At 39.9% G+C, this 23,399-nt stretch overlaps 3 protein-coding genes across 3 annotated transcripts in view; 1 reads left to right on the top strand and 2 right to left on the bottom strand.

The window, feature by feature from the left end:
• The window catches only part of LOC118739206 (protein argonaute-2), an 8,906-nt gene extending 1,210 nt beyond the window's left edge, over nt 1-7,696 (top strand). Inside the window, 10 exon segments of the mRNA XM_036470396.1 lie at nt 83-676; nt 1,283-1,420; nt 3,366-3,871; nt 3,952-4,040; nt 4,096-4,203; nt 4,205-4,697; nt 5,142-5,501; nt 5,596-6,234; nt 6,754-7,118; nt 7,192-7,696. Coding sequence (XP_036326289.1) covers nt 83-676; nt 1,283-1,420; nt 3,366-3,871; nt 3,952-4,040; nt 4,096-4,203; nt 4,205-4,697; nt 5,142-5,501; nt 5,596-6,234; nt 6,754-7,118; nt 7,192-7,282 — 3,383 coding nt within the window. The 3' untranslated portion in view covers nt 7,283-7,696.
• Nucleotides 7,697-9,142: 1,446 nt separating this feature from the next.
• Nucleotides 9,143-10,469, bottom strand: LOC118739207 (protein PBDC1-like). Its single transcript, XM_036470397.1, has 3 exons — nt 10,358-10,469; nt 10,187-10,294; nt 9,143-10,095 (listed from the first exon to the last, which is right to left on the bottom strand). Exons 1-3 carry the CDS (start codon nt 10,367-10,369, stop codon nt 9,700-9,702), a joined length of 516 nt encoding a protein of 171 aa, XP_036326290.1. The 5' UTR covers nt 10,370-10,469; the 3' UTR covers nt 9,143-9,699.
• A 6,917-nt stretch (nt 10,470-17,386) lies between these two features.
• Nucleotides 17,387-18,424, bottom strand: LOC118739212 (60S ribosomal protein L26-like). The gene is made up of 2 exons (XM_036470400.1): nt 18,330-18,424; nt 17,387-17,928 (listed from the first exon to the last, which is right to left on the bottom strand). The coding sequence occupies exon 2, from the start codon at nt 17,903-17,905 to the stop codon at nt 17,456-17,458; it is 450 nt and encodes a 149-aa protein (XP_036326293.1). The 5' UTR covers nt 17,906-17,928; nt 18,330-18,424; the 3' UTR covers nt 17,387-17,455.
• Between the last annotated feature and the right edge of the window lie 4,975 nt (nt 18,425-23,399).

Raw genomic sequence — 23,399 nt, forward strand, 5'->3', positions numbered from 1 at the left:
TTTTTCTATAGCTGAACGGTTGGTTATCTTGATGTATGCCTGAAATACGTACATATGTACAGCTATTTTTTCTACAACTCAGAGAACAAACAGGGTAAGGGAGAAGGTGCTGGAGGATCAGCTTCAGGTGGGCCTGCGCAGCCACAACAACAACCACTGGCAAAACAGCAGCAACAACCTCAAGGACAACAGGAACAGCGGGCCCAAGGACAACAGCAACAGCGGTCACAAGGACAGCAAGAACCCCGAAGACAAGAGGAACAGCCGCCACAAGGACAGCAACAACCTCGAGGACAACAGCGGCCACAACAACTGCAACAACCCTGGGGACAACAGCAAGAGCGGCCACAAGGACATCAACAACAGGCACAACAGCAGCAACAACCCTGGGGACAACAGCAACAGAGGCCACAAGGACAGCAACATCAACAACAGGCACAACAGCAGAAACAACCCTGGAGACAACCACAGGGGCAGCAGCAGCAGCAACAACCTCAAGGACAGCAGCAGCAAAAACCGGGAGGAGAACAACCCTCACAAAAACAGCAACGACGTCAAGGACAACAACAGGGGCAGCAGCCGCAGAAACAGCCTAGAGAACAACAGCAGCAACAATCTGGAGGAGAACAACAGTCACAAAAACAGCAACGACGACAAGGACCATCGCAACATGAGGGTAAGTCGTGTATTATCTATAGTGTTTCGTTAGGAGCGTCATAATGTCATAAAATTAAACTATGTAGCTGCAAGGGAGTCTTAGTTAATTATACCCTGGTTACGCTTATATGCGTAATTTAGTGGAGGAACACAGAAAAATACTACACTCGCATACAAAAAAAACTTAAGGGGAATTCACCCGATTAGAAATGCAAAAAGACTTAACAAACATTATCGTTGAAATGCAAAAAGCCATAACTAATAAAAAATTCAAAATTCACTTATAATTTAAATTATGGATTTCATCGAATTACAACTTCACACATCATTTTATGACAAAAAAAATAAAATATTAGTCACGACTTTCTCCATTTCATTTACGATGTCGTCACGTCTTTTTGCATTTCAGGTGGGGATATGTAAAAACATTCGTACATATGCATTTACAGTAAAATGACGTGGATCTTAGATTTCGTGGACGCATTTACATTTGTTCAGGCATTTGAACTTACATTTAAGAACAGCATTTGTTGAATATAGAAAATTCTAAATCAGGATTGTAAAAAAGTATTCAGAAATCGAGTCTTATGTATTCAGGGAAATAATCTGAAAAGTACTTTTATAGGGCAAACTGGCAGTGGAAAGGGCCAACAATGGCAAGGAAAGCAGCAGGCTAGGGATCAACAACAACAGGAACAACAACAACCAAGGCAAGGAATGCAGCAGGGATGGGGGAAAGAACAACAAGTCACTCAACCCCAAAGTAAGTCGCAAAAAGCAAACGCAATTTCTGGGCTTCGCTTAGGGTGACCAGGTGAGTCGTGGGAAAAATCAGGATACTGCATTTTTAAAAGTTAGCATAATCACTTTCTTTTCCATCAGACTTGAGTTTTGAAATTATTGTTTTTACGCTCAATGTTAAGAATTGAGACTTGAAAATCTATTTCAAGGTCGCCAACAAAAGCGCAACACCTTTGAGTACAATAGGTAGAATGCTAAGGATAAAGCTCGATAGCATATCTTATGGCACCTTCATTCGCCATAGTTCTGGTAACAAACCAGTTGTACATTGACAGTGGTTCTCTATTTATGTGTTAGTGACAATAGAAAAATCATGTACTGGTATTTCAGTTTCGGTCATTCGAGTTTTGCAGGTATGTTATTATCTGAACGATGTACAAAAAAGCCCCTAACGGTATGTTTTTACAGTAAAAAATTTTTAAACGTCAGATTTTTACAAATCAGGACAGATGAAAAATCAGTCAGAACACTACACCTTTTCTAATAGTACTTCAGATAGCGTCAAATATATTTAAGAAATCATCAAATGTACTTGAGATTAGTCAAACGTACTTCAGAAACCGTTAATTGGACTTCAGATTAGTCAATTGTACTTCAGAAACCGTAAAATGTACTACAGATTAATCAATTGTACTTCAGAAGCCGTAAAATGTACTTCAGATTAGTCAAATGTACTTCAGAATCTGTTAATTGGATTTCAGATTAGTCAATTGTACATCACTAACCATAAAATGTACTTCAGATTCGTAAATTGTACTTCAGAAACTGAAAAATGTACTTCAGATTAATCAATTGAACTTCAGACACCGTAAAATGTACTTCAGACATCACTTTTGTAAATGTACTTCAGGTGTTGAAGTAGTGCTCTACAATCCATTTAACATTACAGTTCACTTCTTCCAATGTAGGGACTTCGCCCCAAATCCTTCTCTTTTGAGAATATTGATATAACCAGTAAATTTTTCTCTGAGGGTGATATAGCCCTCGAGCAAACTTTATGAAAAAGATGTTTGCACTACAAAAGGAGAACTATGTAAATACATACATATGTATTAAAGAATTCAACATTGAAAAATGTCTTTTTCAAAAATTTCATGCATTACTATGTCATGTCAACTCAAACAAGGTGTTATACCATGTCATTCCATCTCAAACATACTGTTTTAGCAGGCCGTTGCTACTTAGCTAAGCTGTTGTTCCCTGTTGTGCTTCTGTAGCATATTTTTAATACTGTTTGATCCTGCCTTGGATGAAAATATATACAGGTTTTTAATTAGACAATTCTTTAATGCATTTTACTATAATAGGTGCTTAAAAAATTTACAAAATCTCTTCCCGTATTTAAAATGTAATTAATAATGCTGACTATGTCGCATTTGTCGCATGTGTTGCTTGTGTTGACATGCATAGATTTGATGCATGATTTGATTTCATTTATTCGACAGTGTCTTCATATGTTATTGTGAAACATGTATGAGCGACATAATATAAACTGGCACTTGCATTGGGGTGACACATGGTTTCTAAAGTTCAATTGACTAGTCTGAAGTACATTTTACGATATCCGAAGTACAATTGGATTGGTGTAGTTCGACCCTAAAATCAAGACGGGCTTGTTCGAGATGCAATCACAACCGCAGTGTTGCGCGAATTATTAAAGTATCACGTTCGGTGCGAATTTCTAGCAACGTTTCATCAGTTGGGAAGTTGCAACATTATTGCAAATTCGCATCAGTGCTGCCGTATTGCCGCTTTTATTACATGCCTCGAACAGGCCCGACATGTCCTGAAAATCAGGACGTCTGGTCACCATAGCATTGCCGAAAAACCGAGTTTTACATTGGTGGTCTAAATGTGAAATTTTTAAATTTGTTATTAATTCGTATACACATTTTTCATACATGAAGAACCCATCCTCGGTGCATGGGGCCGGGGACAACAACAGCCACAAGCTAGTGCAATGGGTCCTAGTTCTTCAAGTATACAAGCTCGTGAATCTATTCCGAAGCAAGTAGGAGGGCCACCTCCATCGCAAAGGCAGGCTCCTCAAGCTGCAGCATCGCAGTCTCAAACTCCATCACCACAATATACTCCACGCCAAAGCATTTCCAAGTCCTCTTCAACAGCATCGTTTTCATCATCTGTATCGCAAAAAAGCATACAGCCTGGTACTTTGGGTATAAGAGGAGAAGTAGAAACCAACTATTTGGTTTTGAACTTAGATAAAATGCCTGATGTAGCGTATCATTACGACGTCACTATTACACCGGATCGCCCCAAAAAATTCTTCCGAAATGCTTTCAAGCAGTTCATAAACACATTTCTACCCGGTCGTACAGTCGCATTCGATGGCGTAAAGAGTTGTTATATGGTACAAAAGTTAACAAACCCGGTTTATGAAGGAGATGTAAAGGTACTGAGCAATTGATATGCAAAGAGAGATGTCTATTCATGATTTACTCTTTTCCTTCTTACATTTCCCTTAACGCACAGATAGCAGATTCTGGTAATAGGGAAATACAATTTAGAGTTTCTATAAAACCAACGGACAATCCCGAAGTAGAGTTGCGATCCTTAAAAACGTAAGTCTAACAGAAAATATCGTATAGCAAAAATATTTTATTCACTTAAGTTCAGATACCATAATGATCGTGTCTTTGACAAACCAATGCGGGCCCTACAATGTATTGAAGTGGTTTTAGCGAATGCCTGTCACGACAAAGGAATACGAGCTGGTCGCTCCTATTTTACGCGACCCCCCTAAAACAATGGATCTTGATGAGGGTTATGAATTATACACTGGATTATACCAAGCTGCTATATTGGGTGAACAGCCATATTTGAATGTAGACATTTCACATAAGTCATTTCCTATGCCATATGGCCTGACGGAATATATGGAGAAAGTATTACGAATTAATTTACAAGACAGATTAGATCCAAGAAGCTTCCAAAGCCTTTGTACTCACTTGCGTAACTTGAAGGTGGTTTATACCCCACCAGCTGTTTTCGGCGCAGCGCCACGTTCTTATAAAGTTAACGATGTTAGTAGGGAGTCCGCATCCACTTTGTCATTCACTCTCGAGGGCGGCGAAAAACTGACTGTTCAAAAATACTTCGAAGGGCGTGGTTACAGATTGAGATATCCTAACTTACCCTGCGTGGTGGCAGGCTCAACAATTAAGCCCAATTATTTGCCGATTGAGTTATGTAGCATTGAAGCAGGCCAAGCCCTCAAGGTATGTATCAATTGCATTGTGTTTTTTTTTAATATTTTATGTTGCCGTTATGTACTTATTATGTAGATTGTAATAATACCACCTCTAAGTAGAGTTTTAAGAAAAATTGGATTCGTTTTGGTTGTGCGATGTTTAAGAAACAAATATTATTATAGATATATTAGCAGCTCTCGATTCCTAACTCCTAGCTCGCTTATCGAAAAAATTGCATGGAAAGCAAAAAGTTATGAAAATCTTTAATATCAAAGCGAAAAGTATACCATCTTATCAAAAATTTAGTGAAAAATAAAAAATTTCATCTACCTTGAATAAATATTTGCTTTAAATATTAGTCACAATCTTTTATATATGTACATATGTACATATATATGTAACAATATATATTCATGTGGATTTTTAATACTCATATTTTACAAATGCTGTTAACTTTAATTCTGTTTAAAGAGAAAAGATGGCAGCCGTCAAGTTCAAAAAATGATCCGCTTTGCTGCCACCTCTACAGATGAACGCAAGCGGAAAATTATGGACAAGCTTCATTATTTTATGCATAATACAGATCATCTTGTACAAGGCTTCGGCATTAGAATTGGCGATAGATTTATAACTGTTCCAATGAGATTGCTTAAAGCACCATCAATTGAATATCGCTCGAGCAAGTTCATAGAGCCCCGAAACGGATCTTGGAGAAATTTACCATTTTTGCAAACCGGGATAGCTTCCCAGCAAACCGGTCATAAATGGGCTATCATATACTCGCCGTCAAGGTTCCTAAGACATGCCACTTTACAGGATTTGTCAAGCATGGTAAGATGGGCATCTACACATTTTCCATAGAATATATTTTAGCAAGCAATGTATGTACTATTATATGCATTAACAAAACTACTCTACACTCCAGTTATATAATAGCGCCAAGCGTATGAATATTAACTTGGATGAGAAGAGAGATATACAGGAAACCAAAAATATTGTTCAGACTCTGGAAGAATATAAAAGGAAAAATTATGACTTGGTTGTAGTTGTTATTCCTGGCTATGGCACCACGTATGCTGATATAAAACAAAAAGCGGAATTAGTTTGCGGTCTTTTGACGCAGTGTATCAAAGAGCAGACTTTAAATCGTGGTGTAAACGATCAGTTGGTATCGAATTTATTGTTGAAAGTGAATTCAAAACTAAACGGAGCCAATCACAAAATCGCGGCTAATAATCACGTTGTGCTTGACCATGCAATGTTCTTGGGTGCTGATGTCACTCATCCATCACCCGATCAACGTAACATACCGAGTGTGGTAGGCGTAGCCGCCTCACATGACCTCAATGGAGCTTGTTACAACATGCAATACCGTTTACAAGAGTCAACAAAAGAAGAGATCGTTGACATGCAAAGCATCATCCGTCATCACCTAAAAGTGTATTTCCAAAAGCAGAATCGTTATCCCAATTATATTATCTACTATCGCGATGGTGTATCTGATGGCCAGTTCCAAAAGGTCGAAATACTTGAGCTAGGAGCTATACGGGCCGTATGCAAGGAAGTAAGTATTATTTAAGACACATCTTGGTCATGCAAAACGCAATCGAATGTACGTATGTATGTATATACTGCAAGCATAATGCTATATCTAATGCGATTTATTTACATGTAGTATGTACATACATACATGCTGTGCATAAAATTGCTTGTAATCGACTTGATATTCATGGTTAAGCGCTCATTTTGGTAAGTGCATTTTTTGGCGGAAATGTTATATGTTTCTGAAGGACAATTTAAAAATCTGAACTACATTTTATGGTTTTTGAAATGCAATTGACTAATCTGAAATACATTTTTCGGTTTTTGAAGTACAATTTACAAATCTGAGATACATTTTTTGGTTTATGAAGTACAATTGACTTCACCTTTTCCAAGAGTAATTCAGAAAGCGTCAAATGTATTTCAGAAACTGTAAAGTGTACTTCAGAATAGTCAACAGTACTTAAATCTTGGTCATGCAAGCTCCAAACAATTAAAATTGCAATTCATATACTAATACAATCTTCTAACCAAATTGCAGCTACGTATTTCACCTAAAATCACTTGCGTTATAGTGGTCAAACGCCATCATACACGTTTCTTTCCTACAAAGCCGACTGGTGACAAATGGAACAACGTTCTGCCCGGCACAGTGGTAGATCAAAAGATTGTGCACCCGGGCGAGACGCAGTTCTTTATGGTGAGCCATCAATCCATTCAAGGGACTGCAAAGCCCACTCGCTATAATGTGATTGTGGACGATGCAAAAATGACAATGGATGATTTACAAAAGATGACCAACAACTTATGTTATATGTTTCCGCGGTGTAATCGAGCAGTTTCTTATCCGGCACCAGCTTACCTGGCCCATTTGGTTGCAGCTCGTGGCCGTGTTTATATCGAAGGGTAATTAAACAACTCTAACGTCTGCTGCATCCGGTTATGTCGTAATTTATCTTTTAATGTCTTTAAATTACAGACCACCATTAAGGCGAACATTGCGTGAGGAGTACAACAAACGCTTGATCAATGAGAATTTCATGAATACAACACCAATGTTCTTTGTTTGAATGGAAAAGAAAATAGTAATTTCATTTATACGACTATACTATAATATTTTAATCATATGCATTATCCTATTTTTATTGTAAAGAAAAGTCATTGCTAACTGAGGACGAATATGGCAAATGTCCTAATCTTGCAAAAGGCACCCTCGCTAAGCAAAAAGCATTTTTTTACATTTCAAATGTTATGTTTTCAACTATATTCTGCTGAATTGGCGAAAATATGCAAAAGCAAAATTCATCCAGTTAAACTTAAAAATTGTTTTTGGAAAAAATATTGCGAATTCCTTGGTAATAAATAAAACATACATTTGAAAACAGATTCTTAACCTCTATATCCAATAATCCACATAAACATATGTATTAAATATCTGTCATGTTATATCTAAAGCACCTGTAATAAATTTACCGAGTGCTGTATTTGTACGTTTTATTTGCTTCTATGGTCGCAATAGTTGGTATTTATATATGTATCGTCACCTGAAATGCAAAGCTGTAACTTACAATTTCTTTTTCTTAGATAAAACGATGTGGGGACTTGTATTCCATTAAGTGCACCACAGTAAACAAAAATTATTTTTCTTTTTGTTGTTAGTTACGGCTTTTTCTATTTCAAGTCACAATGAGTATGTACATAGGTCGATTCGAAACCCGAGGCTATTCGGAAGGCGACACGGGTTAATACAAATTCATAATGCAAAGTATTCGAATCCGAACGTTTGGCTTTTTGGATCGCAATACAGAGTGTATACACTGTATATACAGCCCAATTCTTAATATTCCCGGGGAGTTTGTTCTGCGGGAACTTGTTTCTCCCGAGAAAGAAATCCTCCAATAATTAACTGCCAGGGAGTAGCATTTTCCCGAAAATTTGGGAGGAGGAAATTTTAATTTCAAAAAAGCTGTTTCGACACTTTTTTTGACAGCTCAACTCCGCCCTTTAATATAAAAAATCGTCAGGGAATTTTTATTCGTGATATGAGGAAAGGGAAAAGAGAAAAAACTCCCAGGGAGTTTCTGTTCAGAATCGGCCTGATATTTTCAATACCACGAAGCCTAGATTATGGCCCTATTATGTATGGCGACTGATAGGCGATACGCAACTATATACTAAAATTCGCATTACGTATGGCAACTGGCTACTGACTCAGCGACTGAGTATAGCTAGTAGCGGAATTTTTTCTTTCCAGCTTATTACGATTTTATTATTTGTTAACATAAATTGTTGAACACATTGGAGCAAAGTTGCCTATTACTCGAAATGTAAATTTCAAAGAAGTAAATTCGGATGTTGTCTGCACTTTTCTGTTTACTGAGATTAATCGCTACACATAATACAAAGTAAGATACTGGTTATTGTTGTTGTAGCGGCTGCTAAACCCCGCTCGGGTCGGCTCATCCATCAACGTTGTCGTCTGTTTCAGATAAGGGGAGGCCCAGGAAGTGCGCGACTTCGACGGGATCTGTCCATAAGGACAGGGGCGTTAGCTGGGTGGGGTTCTGGGGGTATGTGAAGAGGTGCCGTGAGTCATGTGGCGACTCTCCGCATGCCGGGCATTGGTTGGGCACATCCTCATTTATTCTGCTCAGGTATGAGTCGAGCCTGCTGCAATAGCCAGAGCGAAGTTGGGCTATTGTGGTGCCCAACTGGTAGCCATGGGCCATGGCTACTTGACCAGCAACTAGACACCAGTCGCTATACATAATAGGGCCAATAGTATCTTGAAATAATATTAGATCCTTGCGGACAATACAATTTACATATGTATAATGAAAGGTTAAGCGATTTCCATTTCCTCAAAACCTCTAGACTTTCGGTTTCACAAATTAAGCAAGGCAGTCTGATCTAAAGCACATTCGTATGTATTTTTATGAAAATATAAAATGTACAACTATATATTTGTATTTGAAAATATCGTCGATGCTTTTGCAAAACCGCCCATCGATCAAAACCGCCTATCTTAACTGCCTTTACATGAGGCAAATTTTTGACGGGCAATAATCGGCTGCAAAATTTGACTTGCCGTCTACTTTGAGGCAAGCGATTTTGGAATCACCATTTACACGAGCGACTTTTCTGGTGCAATGTTGAATCACCTAGAAAATCTTCTCAGGTAAATCCAGCTTTACAGCACTCAAATTTTATAGGAGCGAAAAAACGGATTTTATTTGAAGGCATTGCCTTGATAGGCGGTATCTTCTCTAGCTATTATTTTACAAAATCTGTTGTTTTAATACCTATTTTACGATTTTTATGCATAAATCTCGATTCCTGGAGTTCAGGGCTACCAAATACAATTTTTGCCACAACGGCGATTTAGGCGGTTTTGAAACTGATCGATGGGCGGTGTTGCAAAAGCATCGACGATATGTAAATTAGTATTTTAGCATTAAAATATTTGTATTTGTATATATTTTACGATCTATGCATCTTGCACTTGTCCACTTCGTTGGGCATTTACCTCTTCAACTAACGTACGTGGGGGTGGACGAAATTTTCGGTGTACTTCATCATTAAGTCCTTCACGATTTCTTGCTATTTCGATAGCCAGAAACTGAATGCGCACAACCAAAAGTGAGTTTTCTGGAGTAAATTCTTTCGAAGCATCGGCACGAAGTAATGTTCCGTAAGCATAATCTTCCAATTTGTTGAATTTCTCTGCAAACAAGCGCCAGTGAATTTTTGCTTCTTCAGACTTCAAAATATCATCGGTCAATAGTTCTATTTTGAGATCAGGAAAATCTTGCCGAAAAACTTGGTAAATTTGGTCATCATATGGCGTTAGGTGCAGACATGAAGGATGCACACTTGTCAGAAGCTTTAGCGAAAGAAACCATATTACGAATTAATGCGGCCCAACTTATCATTTAATTTATAGTTTTTTTTTTTTTTTTTTTATTATTACTAACGTTAAAATACACTTCCGCATGATCCATTGCTTTTAATGCCCACATTTCTTCCACGAGCTCGTCGTTACCAAACTCGTCTGCTGGACGCGACAGCAACGAAGCTCCTTGCTAATAAATATAAATCTATTTCAGTACCGAGTTTTATGCAGAACTTGGCAATTCATTATTTACCATCATTTCCATTGCTGGTTCCTTCTTCTTGAAAATGTGTCCTAAATAAAAAAGTACTCAGACGAGTTGTGAACAAGGCGCATCAATGTATGGATGCGCCTTGGTTGTGAATAGGAATGTTCGATATTTAAGAAAGTATCGATATCATGAATCGATTTAATTCATTGCATGTAAAATCGATATGGCGATATATCGGGCTGAACAATATCGATATCGGAAAAATCGATGTTGAAAATCCTACTCCCAATTGAATAGAAAATTAGACCTGCCTGTCAACTCACCTAATTGTGTTATTTCCATCTTGTATATCTACTGAGGATTAAAACGGTATGCCGGTCGACTAAAGCGGTTTGTCAAACTTAAGAGCTAAATAAATCACACAAGCTGCTGATTAAACCTACTTTAGTATATTCCCATACACTTTTTTGTAGATCAAAAATAAATTTCAACTTAAATATCGATATTGCGGGTAAAGTATCGATGTCTTCGATATATCGACCTTAGAATATCGATTCAAAAAATCGATTATCGTGCCATGAAATATCGATATTCAGAATAATCGATACGATATCGAACAAACCTAGTTGCCTAAAAACTTCTGTGGTAAAACAGCCCCTTCTTTGCTATTTAGGGCCGGTTACTCAATGTCTGGTTAACACTAATCTGCGGCACCCATCAAAAGCAAAAACAAAATACATGTAAACTTTGGAGCGAATTGAGATTTGACATAACACCCGCAATACAAAATACATGTGGTTTTCGTTGTTGTAATCTAAATTCGCCAGTAACACCACCTTGTATAAATTCGCCTTGCTCCTATTTAGCTTGCTATAAGCACAAATTGTTCAAACCAGTCGCAGAAGAAAAGATTAAAAATGAATTACAAAAACTAAAATCCAAAAACGCTGATGGCGTTACAGATTCCCCAAATTCTGAAACAGCCAAAGGAATGAGAATGAAGAATTCTTTTAAAAAAGCTTTAGAAAAACCTGACACATCTAGTTTGGCTTGTAAGCGCTGTTTAAACAACGATCTCGCATTATGCTAGATTCTAATTGTTGTTTAAAAATACTTAACATCCGCATTCGCAACCGCATCCGCGGATGTTAGCTGTAGATATTCGCGTTCGCATTCGCATCCGCGGATGTCTAAAATTCCACATTCGCAACAATTTTTGAGTATAACTTCTTTCTGCGTAGGCGCACTTATGGATTGTAACCATCATGATACAAAAAATAGGAAGGTAGAACCGCTAAGAGGAATTTTAAAATTCTTGACGTTTGCAAGCAATTTATTTTTTAAATTTTACACTCAAACTCACACACACATTCTCACTTTCAATCTCAAACAACAACAACTTCGAACAATTCCTTTTTTTACTCTCAATTTTATATGATTTTAAAATGTTGGCAAACTTCAAAAAAAAAAAATCATAGCCGACGAATTGAGAGAACGGTTTTACCATATTATAAAACTTGTAGTGCAAACAATTGCATGTTATTTCTGTACTCAGGCGAGTACAATGGTAATAAATGGGTTAACAAGAATGAGTTTTAACTTACGACTATGACTACTGGCCATTGTGTTTTAGGCGCAGCTCTCTTTCACATTTTGCTCTCTCAATTTCCCCTACTTTGCAAGTTTTTTGGGTACGAGAACGCAAAACCAGTAAAAGTTTTCTAAAACTTTAGATAGTTGGGCGTACGAGTACACTCCTAGCGTCAAAACTCTAATGTTACTAATGAGCAAACCTTTAATTATCGAATAGGTAGGTAAAACCTACATACGACCGCTTAATTTCATTAAATTGACAATTTCCACGGTTGTTTATCTATTGTTTCGCCTTTTCTATTAATTAAAAATTATTGCTAGGCTTACAGATACCTTTTTATTAGGGATGTGCCGGGCTTATCCGGTCGTTTTTCTGTTATCCGACTATCCGGCCGGATACCATCTAAAATCCGGCCAGATTTCCGGATTTCGATTACAGAAGATTCAGTTTAAGAATCTAGTTCAGAAATTTGTTTTTTGTAGTTTTATAATCCAATTTAATGTTAGATACCACTAGTAATTACAATTAACAATTTTAAAATTTTTCGTTATAAAAAGATGCATTTCCGAATTATCGGGCCAAAATGTATTTTCTTTTTCAACATAAATACTAGCGATTATGCTTCCACCAAATTAAAGGATCTTCTTGTCTGGGTATAAGGGGTGCCTGTAAATATTTCTCCATTTCTAAATCGCTGCCTGTTTTCTCGTACGGTCGCTTTCTTGTCTACCTATCGTTTGGCTATCCATATCACTACAAAAACAGGAATCAGCATCAGAGCCGTTGACGATTTCCTAAAGCATTTCCAAACATCCTGGTGGGCTCCCTCTTCAATAGAAGCTTTACCCAGTTTTTAGCTTTAGGGTGGTATTATCACTTGCGAAGCGAATGATTTTGGCGAAGCGAACGATTTGGCGAAGCGAATTAAAAGGCAGAGAAGGTCCAACTAGCGCGTGCGAGCCAACCAGCAGCTCCTGGTTGCACACACCACCTGCTCCGTATGCCAGAGCAGAATATACCGGAACGTGACATCGGTCAAATGCAACTCATGCCTTGGCTGGTGTCACTTCCGCCTTTGCACTGGCCTACGCACCACGCGCGAGTGGACTGCGAACTACAGTGCCCCTTGCTGTAGAGCACCGCTGAAGCAGACAACACCGCCCTCATTGCAACCACCTACCAACAGGCAGGCAACAAGGCATACGAAACTCCTACAACTCAACTGCAACGGACTCCAGAGCAAGATTGAGGAGATAGTAGTCTTTATGGGTCGGCATGGCATATTGATAGCTGCGGTCCAAGAAATGAAGTTGCACAGCAACTCAACTCTGTTGGGTTGCGCCGCCTACAATGTGCTCCGTAAAGATCGCGAGCGAGATAATGGTGGCGGACTAGCGTTCATCCTTCACCACACAGTGCAGTATCGGCTTATCGAAGAAGACATCGACCCGAGGGACACCTCCCTAGAATGTCAGGGCATAGCTGTCCGCTCAGGCGATGTCGAGCTCGAAGTATTTAACGTCTATATACCCCCTTTCACCTGCTGCCCGGCAGGATATCACCCTGACATAGGTGCGCTACTCAGAGGTGAAAACCGAATAGTAGTAGGTGACTTCAACGCGCACCACGATCTCTGGCACTCAAGCCTGGCCAATGATCGTTGGGGAAATCTTTTGGCTGAGCAGATAGACGATTCGACATTGTGCACCATGAAAGACGACGCCCCCACCAGGATTGTGGGTAGCTGCAGCAGCTCGCCAGACCTCACAATTGCTAGCGCTGGTCTGATCAATAGCATATCATGGCGACCTATGCTAACACTAGCATCAGACCATCTACCCATAATCATCTCGATCAATAAGCCCACCGACTTTGCTCCCGCGGACCACCGAACCTACACCAACTTTAACAAAGCTGATTGGGACGGCTTCGCGGAAGTAACCGAGAGCAGCTTCGCCGCCCTTCACACACCCACAAACATACATACTGGCGAACGCCAGTTCCGCAGGGTAGTCACTGCCGCAGCGGCTCGCTTAATCCTGTCCGGACGTATCGCGGAAGTCCGCCCAAATTTCCCGGCCGAAGCAGATGTACTAGCAAATGAGCGCGACCACCTACGCCAGGTCGATCCCGGGGACCCTCGTCTGAGGGACCGTAATTTGGAGATTCGGCAACTGGTAAATCAGCACAAGCGGAAAAAGTGGGAGGAGCACTTGAAGGCCTGTAACTTCACATCTGGTGTGTGTAAGCTCTGTTCAACCGTGAGCGTGATGACAGAGTGGAATTCTCATTCGAAGGTCGCGCTTCGTCGGACCCGAAGAAATGCGCAACCTACTTCAGTAGGCAATTCACACCGCATCCTTCGGTAGACAGGGCCAAACGTCGAGTGACCAGGAGGCTGCACAAGCTGCCAAAAAACAGTGCACCACTTGTTTTCACCAGCTGTGAAGTGAAGGGGGCTATCGGGAAGGCGAAAGCCTCCAAGGCCATTGGACCCGACGGAATCTGTATGTTGATGCTAAAACATTTGGGGCCTAAGGGAGTAGCTTACCTAACGGAGGTCCTCAACCTGTCTATGACCACTCTCATCATTCCTGATGTGTGGAAATCAGGGAGAGTGGTCCCACTGCTGAAACCGGGGAAGCCCGCGAACAAGGCAGGCTCTTATCGCCCGTTAACGCTCTTTTCCCCGTTCGCGAAGACACTTGAGGCCCTACTACTCCCATACTTCACCAGCCACCTGACCCCAGCGAAGCATCAGCGCGGATTCCGTAAATTGAATCGCACAACAACAGAACTTAACGCCATAAACACCCAAATAACTCGTGGCCTAAATCGAAACCGCCCCTGTGAGAGAACGGTCCTACTAGCGCTGGACTTATCAAAGGCGTTTGACACCGTCTGCCATTCCACGCTGCTAGAAGACATCGAGGCCTTCTCACTCCCACAGGGACTGAAGCGATGGTCGGCGAATTATATGAGTGGTCGACAGTCGTCAGTAATCTTCCGAGATCAAACCTCGAAACCAAGAAGAATAAAACAAGGGGTTCCACAAGGTGGTGTTCTCTCCCCCTTATTATTTAACTTCTACATCTCGAAGCTTCCTCAGCCACCTGAGGGAGTTTCCCTGATCTCATACGCTGACGATTGCTCGATTCTGGCATCCGGAAATGGAATTGATGACCTCTGCTCAAAAGTGAACGACGATCTCTCCAGCCTTTCTCGCTTCTTCACTGCAATGAGCCTAACACTCTCCCCAACGAAATCAACGGCGACCCTCTTCACCACCTGGACGAAGGAGGTCAGGCTAGAATTAGGTATACACGTCGATGGCACACCAATACCGACTGTAAACAACCCGAAAATTTTAGGGGTCACCTTCGATAGCCTGCTCTCCTACTCCACGCACACAACCGCAGTTGTCAATAAAGTACAGAGCCGCAACAAGGTCCTCAAGTCGCTCGCCGGCAGCACTTGGGGCAAAGACAAAGAAACGTTGCTGGCAACATACAAGGCAATTGGCCGGCCGGTTCTAAACTATGCTGCACCAGTTTGGACGCCGGGGACTAGTTGGACGCAGTGGACGAAGCTACAGACTTGTCAGAATGCCGCACTCCGGACAGCGACTGGGTGCCTTCTGATGACGCCACCTACACAGCGAGGCCCAAGTGCTCCCCGTAAGGGAACACAACAAAATGCTTTGTAAGCAATTTCTGGTGGGGTGTCACAGAAGCGAGCACCCAAACAGACCTCTGCTTCAGGAGGAGCCTCCGCCTAGGCACGTCAGGGGGCACCTATTCGTATACAAGGACGCAGTCCAGCAATACGTAGACCAACCACTATGAATGCCGTAATAGGAGCCCAATCACCACCTGTAGAAGAGACGGAGCTTCAATTGCCAAGAGAGACCCGCGTTACCCTGGCTCAATTATGGTCTGGATACTGTAGCCGCCTCAACAGCTACCTGTCCAGACTCGACCCCAATATCCCCAATGAGTGCCCGGCATGTGGAGAATCCCCTCACGACACCAACCACCTCTTCACATGCCAGCTCAATCCGACTCAGCTAACACCCCTCTCCCTCTGGTCCGAACCCATTGAAACAGCTCGTTTCCTGGGCCTCCCGTTAGTTGAGCTTGACGAAAATGATTGAACGTTGACCCGAAAAAGGCGGGGCTTAGTAGTGCCGCTACAACAACAACAACAGTCAGTCACCAACTACCTTGACTCTCGACCTATCGTTCCCACGACAGTCGGGTCTACGTAACCGGAACGACCCAGATTTATATCTGGCCAAGGACTGACACTCCAGCAACACTCCTCAAAATCTCTTTGGGGAATTTGTATGCTGTTACAACAACAACAACTCTCGACCTATGATTGCCGTAATTGGAGCCCAATCACCACCCGTAGAAGAGAATGAGTGCTCGGCATGTGGAGAATCCCCTCACGACACTAACCACCTCTTCACATGCCAGCTCAATCCGACTCAACTAACGCCCCTCTCCCTCTGGTCCGGCCCCATTGAAACAGCTCGTTTCCTGGGCCTCCCGTTACTTGAGCTTGACGAAAATGATTGAATGTTGACACGAAACAGGCGGGTACGCCCCGCTAGTGCCGCTACAACAACAACAGCAGCAGAGAAGGTATTAAAAGTGCGAACACTCTTAATGGATATTTAAGTTGCGTTCGCCAATCCATTCGCTTCGCCAAATTCATTCACTTCGCAAGTGATACTACTGCCCTATTGATGTCAGAAAAAACGAGTTTTGAAACGTGGGTCACAAAATATTGCAACAACGGGACGATACGGGAAGCGGACGATATGTTAGCATGCATAATAGTACGATTTTAATTACATTTTTTAATCTATAAATCAGGGTTGCAGACGGAAGTTATATTTTTAATACGTATTGAATAGTTCAGCTCGAAAAAGCAGATAATCTTGTCATATGTCGCTAAACAAAAAAACATAATTAGGTGGTTCACAAGGTGTCGTATTGTCGTATGTAGCAAAGATTTCAACGGCTAAATAAATGTTCAGAGGACTTGAAACTACAACCTACTATTTTTAACGGTGTAAAATTTCATAATATGGTAGCTTGCGAATCCCTTAAATATAGGTTTAGCCGTTTCAAGTTTACGACATACAACAATACGACAGTATATAGCACTTTGTGAACTCCTTAGATTTGACGGATTCACAACGGTGTCGTAATGTTGTATGTCGTCAACTTTAAAAGTTTAAATAAATGTTTAGAGAACTTGAAATCATAACCAACTATTTTTTAACACTGCAAAAATGCATAATATGACTTTGGTGGTACTTTGCGAAACCCTGTAATATCCTTTTTAGGCGTTTAAAGTTTACGACATACAACAATACGACACTGTTGTGAATACCGAACTGTCTTTCTGCTAAACATTTACAAATCCGACCGATCTTCAGCTTGCATAACGCATAAAAAAATACGTACTTTCCACTTAAAAGGAAACTTTTATTCTAAAATTTGTTATTAATATAAAAGTAGGCAACACCCCAATTTTCAAGCTGTTTCCATTGGTTGCGCAGCAGTTTCTTCGGTGTATTTGCCCTTTTCCTTGCCCAAGGCAGCCATGCGTCCCTTACCGCGGCGATCCAAAATTGCTTTGCGGTCTTTGTCCAATTTCAGTTTAACAATCAAACAGTTTGATGGGTGAATACCGACATATACATTAGTGCCATTTGCGTTTTCACGTTGAATCTTTTCAATATAAACAACGAACTTCTTGCGATACGACTGTACCACTTTGCCAACCTGATTGCCACTGAAATGGCCACGCACCACTTGCACTTCATCATCCTTGCGAATGGGCATTGAGCGAACATTGTACTTTTGGCGCAACTCCTTCGACAATGGAGACGACATTAGGCGACGGCGGATGTGCGAAGGAGCCTGGAAATGCCGCTTGCGATTCTTCCTGCGCGAAGACGTTACAAATTTGTTTTGTTTCATGGTTGTGTACGCTATAGTTTGTTCTGTAAAAATAAGGAATTTGTTATCTGTCCATTATCACAATTGTAGAGTGAGAAGAGTTGAAAAATCATAGCCGACTATTCGCAGCGGACACAAAATCACATAGATTTTTTAAGATTGTGAACAACTTCAGCTACAATTCGCTCATTGCACTGATCCATTCTCACTGATGCAAAATAATGTACGCAACCACATAAAAGGTAAATTTCGATACCAATGCACACTACTGACTTGCTGATTAATTCGCTGAAAAATGGTTGATTCTATTATGTCCGCCCGAAAATAGTCGCACTTTTACAAAATCTATAACCATCGTAAAAAACGCAATCACTTTTGCTTTATATATTTGATTTCTCATGATGATGGAAATAGATATGAAAAAATTTTATGGAGCAAAACTTACACCAAACTTGCCCCGTATAAACAACAAAAAGAAGGAATCTGACAGTTCAATTGTCGGAAGTGGCAAACTTGACTTGAACTTTGTTGTGGTTTGTTTGTAGTTGCCAGATTTTTATACGAGGGCGTTGGGGCGACTTTGAATTCTTCATCTCAGTACGCCCACTTTACAAGACGTACAGGTCTATTTTGCACGTTACCGAAGACTTTGTAACCGGAAAATTGTATTACCAAAAAATGTTACCAGTTCTTCTCACCGCGATTACCTAGAATCGCGTTGGTAATGCAGTTAAAATATTCAGCAATTCAGCTATGAAGAATTGTGCAAATTCTGGCATTGCATATTTCACGGGGCAACTCTTTGTTACCAGCTTATGAGATGGTAACAAAATTTACCGGTTACAAGAGTACAGAGAATGCGAAAAGGGTTTATAACTTGACAGGAAACTTATTTACCGGTTACAAACTTTTTATGGCCAGCGCAGAATAGACCTGTTAGTTTTCAATAAAAGGTGAAAAATTGACAATAATGTGTGTGGGAGATTGGAAATTAATAATAAAAGGTTTACTATTTTAATCAGACCCAATAAGAAGGTGGCCGCTGTGGTGTAGTGGTTAGCAGTGCGCGTTACCACTCCGTGGGACCTGGGTTTAAGACCGGTTCGGGTTGGCTTTCCTTTATGGCCGTTCGTTAAAGGGGCGGTGGGCGAAAGGTAAGTGGGAGTGGCACCTCTAATCCACCTTTTTGGAGAGGGAATGAACCGCCATTGACAAAAATGCAACCCCCGACCACCTAGGTCTCCTATGGTTCCCTAGGGACCCCTTAGAAAAATTGCCAAAAATCACAATTTTCATTTGCGTTTATTCGCTTGAAAAATGTTAAATATTCATTTGCACAATACATTTTTATATATACATTTTTATATACAAGACATTTTTATAAAACACCCAGTAACCAAAATAGACATCAGTGGGGCGGCAGCCCCAGGTTCACCACACAGAAAGGGAATTCTAGTTACCTTATCCTTTCCCAAGGTTACATCACTGGGGCGGTAGCCCCAGTTTGGTCACATCAAAAGGAGAATTCTACGTAGTAAGGGCAAAGAACGTAGATAACAAGAAGGGACAACTCGTTATTATAATCCCTAAGCGGGGCCGAAGGCCGCCTACGCAGAAAGGAATTCTACGCAAAAATACTGTGGACGCAAGTAAAAATTGCGATTTTTTGGCCATTTTTCTAAGGGGTCCGTAGGGAAACATAGGGGGCTTAGGTGGTCGGGGGTTGCATTTTTGTCAACGGCGGTTCATCCCCCTCCAAAAAGGTCGGTTGGAGGTGCCACGCCCACTCCCCCTTCGCCCACCGCACCTTTAACGAACGCCCATAATGGAAAGTTTCCCCCTTTTGACTGACATCCAAGTTAACTCTGTGATTTTGAATAGAAGATGTCACATTGGCAACGTATGAATTGGCATTTTGGCGGTTAGGGCTCGACATTTTTATATATACATTTTTATATACAAGACATTTTTATAAAACACCCAGTAACCAAAATATACATCACTGGGGCGGCAGCCCCAGGTTCACCACACAGAAAGGGAATTCTAGTTACCTCATCCTTTCCCAAGGTTACATCACTGGGGCGGTAGCCCCAGTTTGGTCACATCAGAAGGAGAATTTTACGTAGTAAGGGCAAAGAACGTAGATAACAAGAAGGGACAACTCTTTATTATAATCCCTAAGCGGGGCCGAAGGCCGCTTACGCAGAAAGGAATTCTACGCAAAAATACTGTGGACGCAAGTAAAAATTGCGATTTTTGGCCATTTTTCTAAGGGGTCCGTAGGGAACCATAGGGGGGTCGGTGGTTGCATTTTTGTCAATGGCGGTTCATGCCCTCTCCAAAAAGGTCGGTTGGAGGTGCAGAAGATGTCACATTGGCAACGCATGAATTGCCGCAACTGATAAAATTCGCCCAACTCTTAACTTTTGACGCACGCAAACAGCGTTGCCAGGTTGACGTTTTCAACGTCATTTGGACGTTTTTTGTACCCTGTTGACGTTTAGACGTTTTTTGTGTAAAAAATGACGTTTTTTAACTTCCAAGTAATTTTTGTTTGTTACTAAATCTTATAAGTAGAACTGATTTTGAATTATTTTCTTAACAAATCTTTACAATCTTTGTGTTTTGCTACAGCTGCTTCAAAAGATTTTGTCTGGATTCTTGGACTAAGGATCCCGTGTTCAAAGGCTGGTTGTGTAAACACTTGAGGTTACGAGGCTTTCTGTAATGTTTGCAATTGCACATTAAAAGCCAATTCAGGAAGAGCCGATCTATTGCAGCAGGCACGCTCGCAAAAGCATCAAAAAAGCTGTGCAGCATAAAACGTCAGAAAAAAGTAGGCGACTTTTTTAAGACTTCATTGAAAATGTAACGAACACAAAAAAGACTGATATATCAGGCCCATTCAATAACTTTTCCAGTAAGTACTTGCAGCGAGAGCGTAAAAGAAAATTAGAGAGTAAAATTGAGAGCAAGAGAAAATTTTCATAAAAAGTTATTGAACGCAGAACTAGTAAAAACTTGCAACTTAAGCCATTTTGACACTTTCTGACGGTTAAGTTTTGGCGCGTAATTTTCTTTTTAATTGGGAATAGTTCCCATCGTTTTAAAAATAAAAAAATATACAACAGATTTAAATTTTTCATCCATATTTTCATTCCACTAATTATGTTTCATCAAATCATCCTCTTAAACAGTTTGTTTACATTTGAGTTTGAAACATAACCTTACTTTTTGACTCCTGCAGATTCCAGCTAGTAAAATTTTTACTTGCAAAAATTTGCAGCTCTATCGGGTTGTTACGCTTTCGAATTCGCTCCCTCTTGCAAATATTTTGGTTTATTGAATGCATTGCCAGTAAAAACTTGCAAGTACTAGCAACAATTAAAAATCAACGCGATTATTTAGCCCCTTTAAACTTGCACATTATTGCCCTGAAATTTAATGGGCTATCAAACTGCATACTCAAAAAAAAAAAATCTAAAAACTCTGAATAAAAAGTTGAAAATCTAGCTGAAAATTTGCAGATTGTTTATAATTTTTGCGCAATTTTCGTGGATTTATATTTTGTTTGTTAATGAGCTTGGCTTTTATGGAAAAATAATAAACATTAAATAAACGAAAGAGAAACAGCCAAAATCGATCAAAATATTGATGACTTAATCAGCTGATCAGAAGTGTATGTATAAAATGATTTTTATATTAACGACCAGTTTACAATGAATTTTAAATGTCCTCTGTCGAAATGACATTTTGAATAATATACATTACGTACATATCGAGCCCTAACCGCCAAAATAACGTAAGCGACAAAATTTTCTTTTTGATGCAGAAATGCATTTAAGGGCCGGTTACTCAATGTCTGGTTAACACTTATCTCCGGTTAAACATAGTTATCAACGTTACCGACTCCCTGTTATATGCATGGAGTCGAAGACGCCGATAACGATGTTTAACCGCAGATTAGTGTTAACCAGACATTGAGTAACCGGCCCTAAATGCTCTAGGAATATTTCTGCATCAAAAACAAAATTTTGAAAAAAATATGTACCTTTGTATACAATAAAAGTTTAACAAGAACAATTTTTTGTACATTCATTCGAAAAAGACGTTTTTGGGTAGGAAATGACGTTTTTTCAGACCAAGAGGGACGTTTTCTCATGCCGAGCCTGGCAACACTGCACGCATATCGAGCCCTAACCGCCAAAATAACGTAAGCGCCATTTTTTTCAAAATTTTCTTTTCGATGCAGAAATACATCTAGATGCCCGAGGAATATTTCTGCATCAAAAATAAAATTTTGAAAAAAATGTCGCTTACGTTATTTTGGCGGTTAGGGCTCGATATTCGACAAAACAACAACTACAACAACAACATAAATGTTTGGAACAAATTCAAACCAGCTGATTTTTGACCAATCAATTTGAGCATATATGTAATACTCCTATATTGGCAGTAAGAGCTAGTTCCGTCCGAAAACACTACAGTACAGATACATATATCAATAAACACGCACGAAAGAAAAGGAACACATACGTTTATAAATAAACATGTACACAACACATATACAAAAACGGCACTCAAGTACACAATACATTGACGAAAATGGTACTAGACTGTCTCGCTTTGATTTCGGAATGCTTACACATTGAGAAGTTAGCTTACTGCCAATATAGAAGTATTACATATATGAATTTGAGCCACTTTGTTTGTGGCGAGGTTTTCACTGTGCCGTCTCGCTATGTTCTGGGCGTTTTGTCAAGGCTCTGTTTTGCATTGCTTGAGAGTTGTCACATAAGGAATCTGTTAAATGCGCTTCGCGTGTAAGCGGTTGCCCAACGCACAGCATTACATAAGTAGAAGTCCGTTGGTGTAACGGAGACAAGATTTTCTATCTGGCGGGGAGTTAAGTCCTGCAGAGGGTTGTCACTTTGGTAAGTTATTACCAAGATTGGTAGAAAAAATTAGGATTGGTAAAAAGGTAATTTTTTTTAAATTTTGGTAGATTTTAGTTAAAGTATTTTGTTTAAAAAACAAATAAAACTTCTCCTTCCCGCTTTAGTTTTCGTAGTTATCTTTATGTTATAAATTTCGTTCCAAAAGTGTAGTGTAGTTTATTGCATTAATTTTTGAACGCTTTAATGCACTTTTTTTATACATACATATGTATGTATGTATGTAATTACACTCTATGATTGTTGGAAACAAAGTAACGCCAGTTTTTATAAATGGCAATTGTTAAATGGTAAATAAAACCACAAAATACCGATGGCAACAAAATTTTAAAAATCAACTAGAATTTTTAAGCCCTGCTTGCGCGGACATTACACATTTTCTGGCCGGTCTTTCTCACTAATACACGTGCATACACACCGTGATGCCGTTAATATAATCTCAAATACCATATCATTATCATTAAATAAAAAGTTCCGTAATAAAAAATGTTCAGTTTTATTGAAATAACTAAGAATAAATAATATAAAAAAAACTTTTTAATATACAACGCTTTTATAAA

Source organism: Rhagoletis pomonella, unplaced genomic scaffold, assembly GCF_013731165.1.
Source record: "Rhagoletis pomonella isolate Grant_MI unplaced genomic scaffold, Rhpom_1.0 Rhpom_scaffold_00005, whole genome shotgun sequence".
Taxonomy (NCBI): domain Eukaryota; kingdom Metazoa; phylum Arthropoda; class Insecta; order Diptera; family Tephritidae; genus Rhagoletis; species Rhagoletis pomonella.

Coding starts and splice junctions, on each gene's coding strand:
- LOC118739207 (XM_036470397.1), bottom strand. Junction 10,096..10,186: donor ATGCGGAAGTGTATTTTAAC/GTTAGTAATAAT, acceptor CTTTCGCTAAAG/CTTCTGACAAGTGTGCATCC.
- LOC118739212 (XM_036470400.1), bottom strand. CDS start 17,905: ATGAAACAAAACAAATTTGTAACGTCTTCGCGCAGGAAGAATCGCAAG.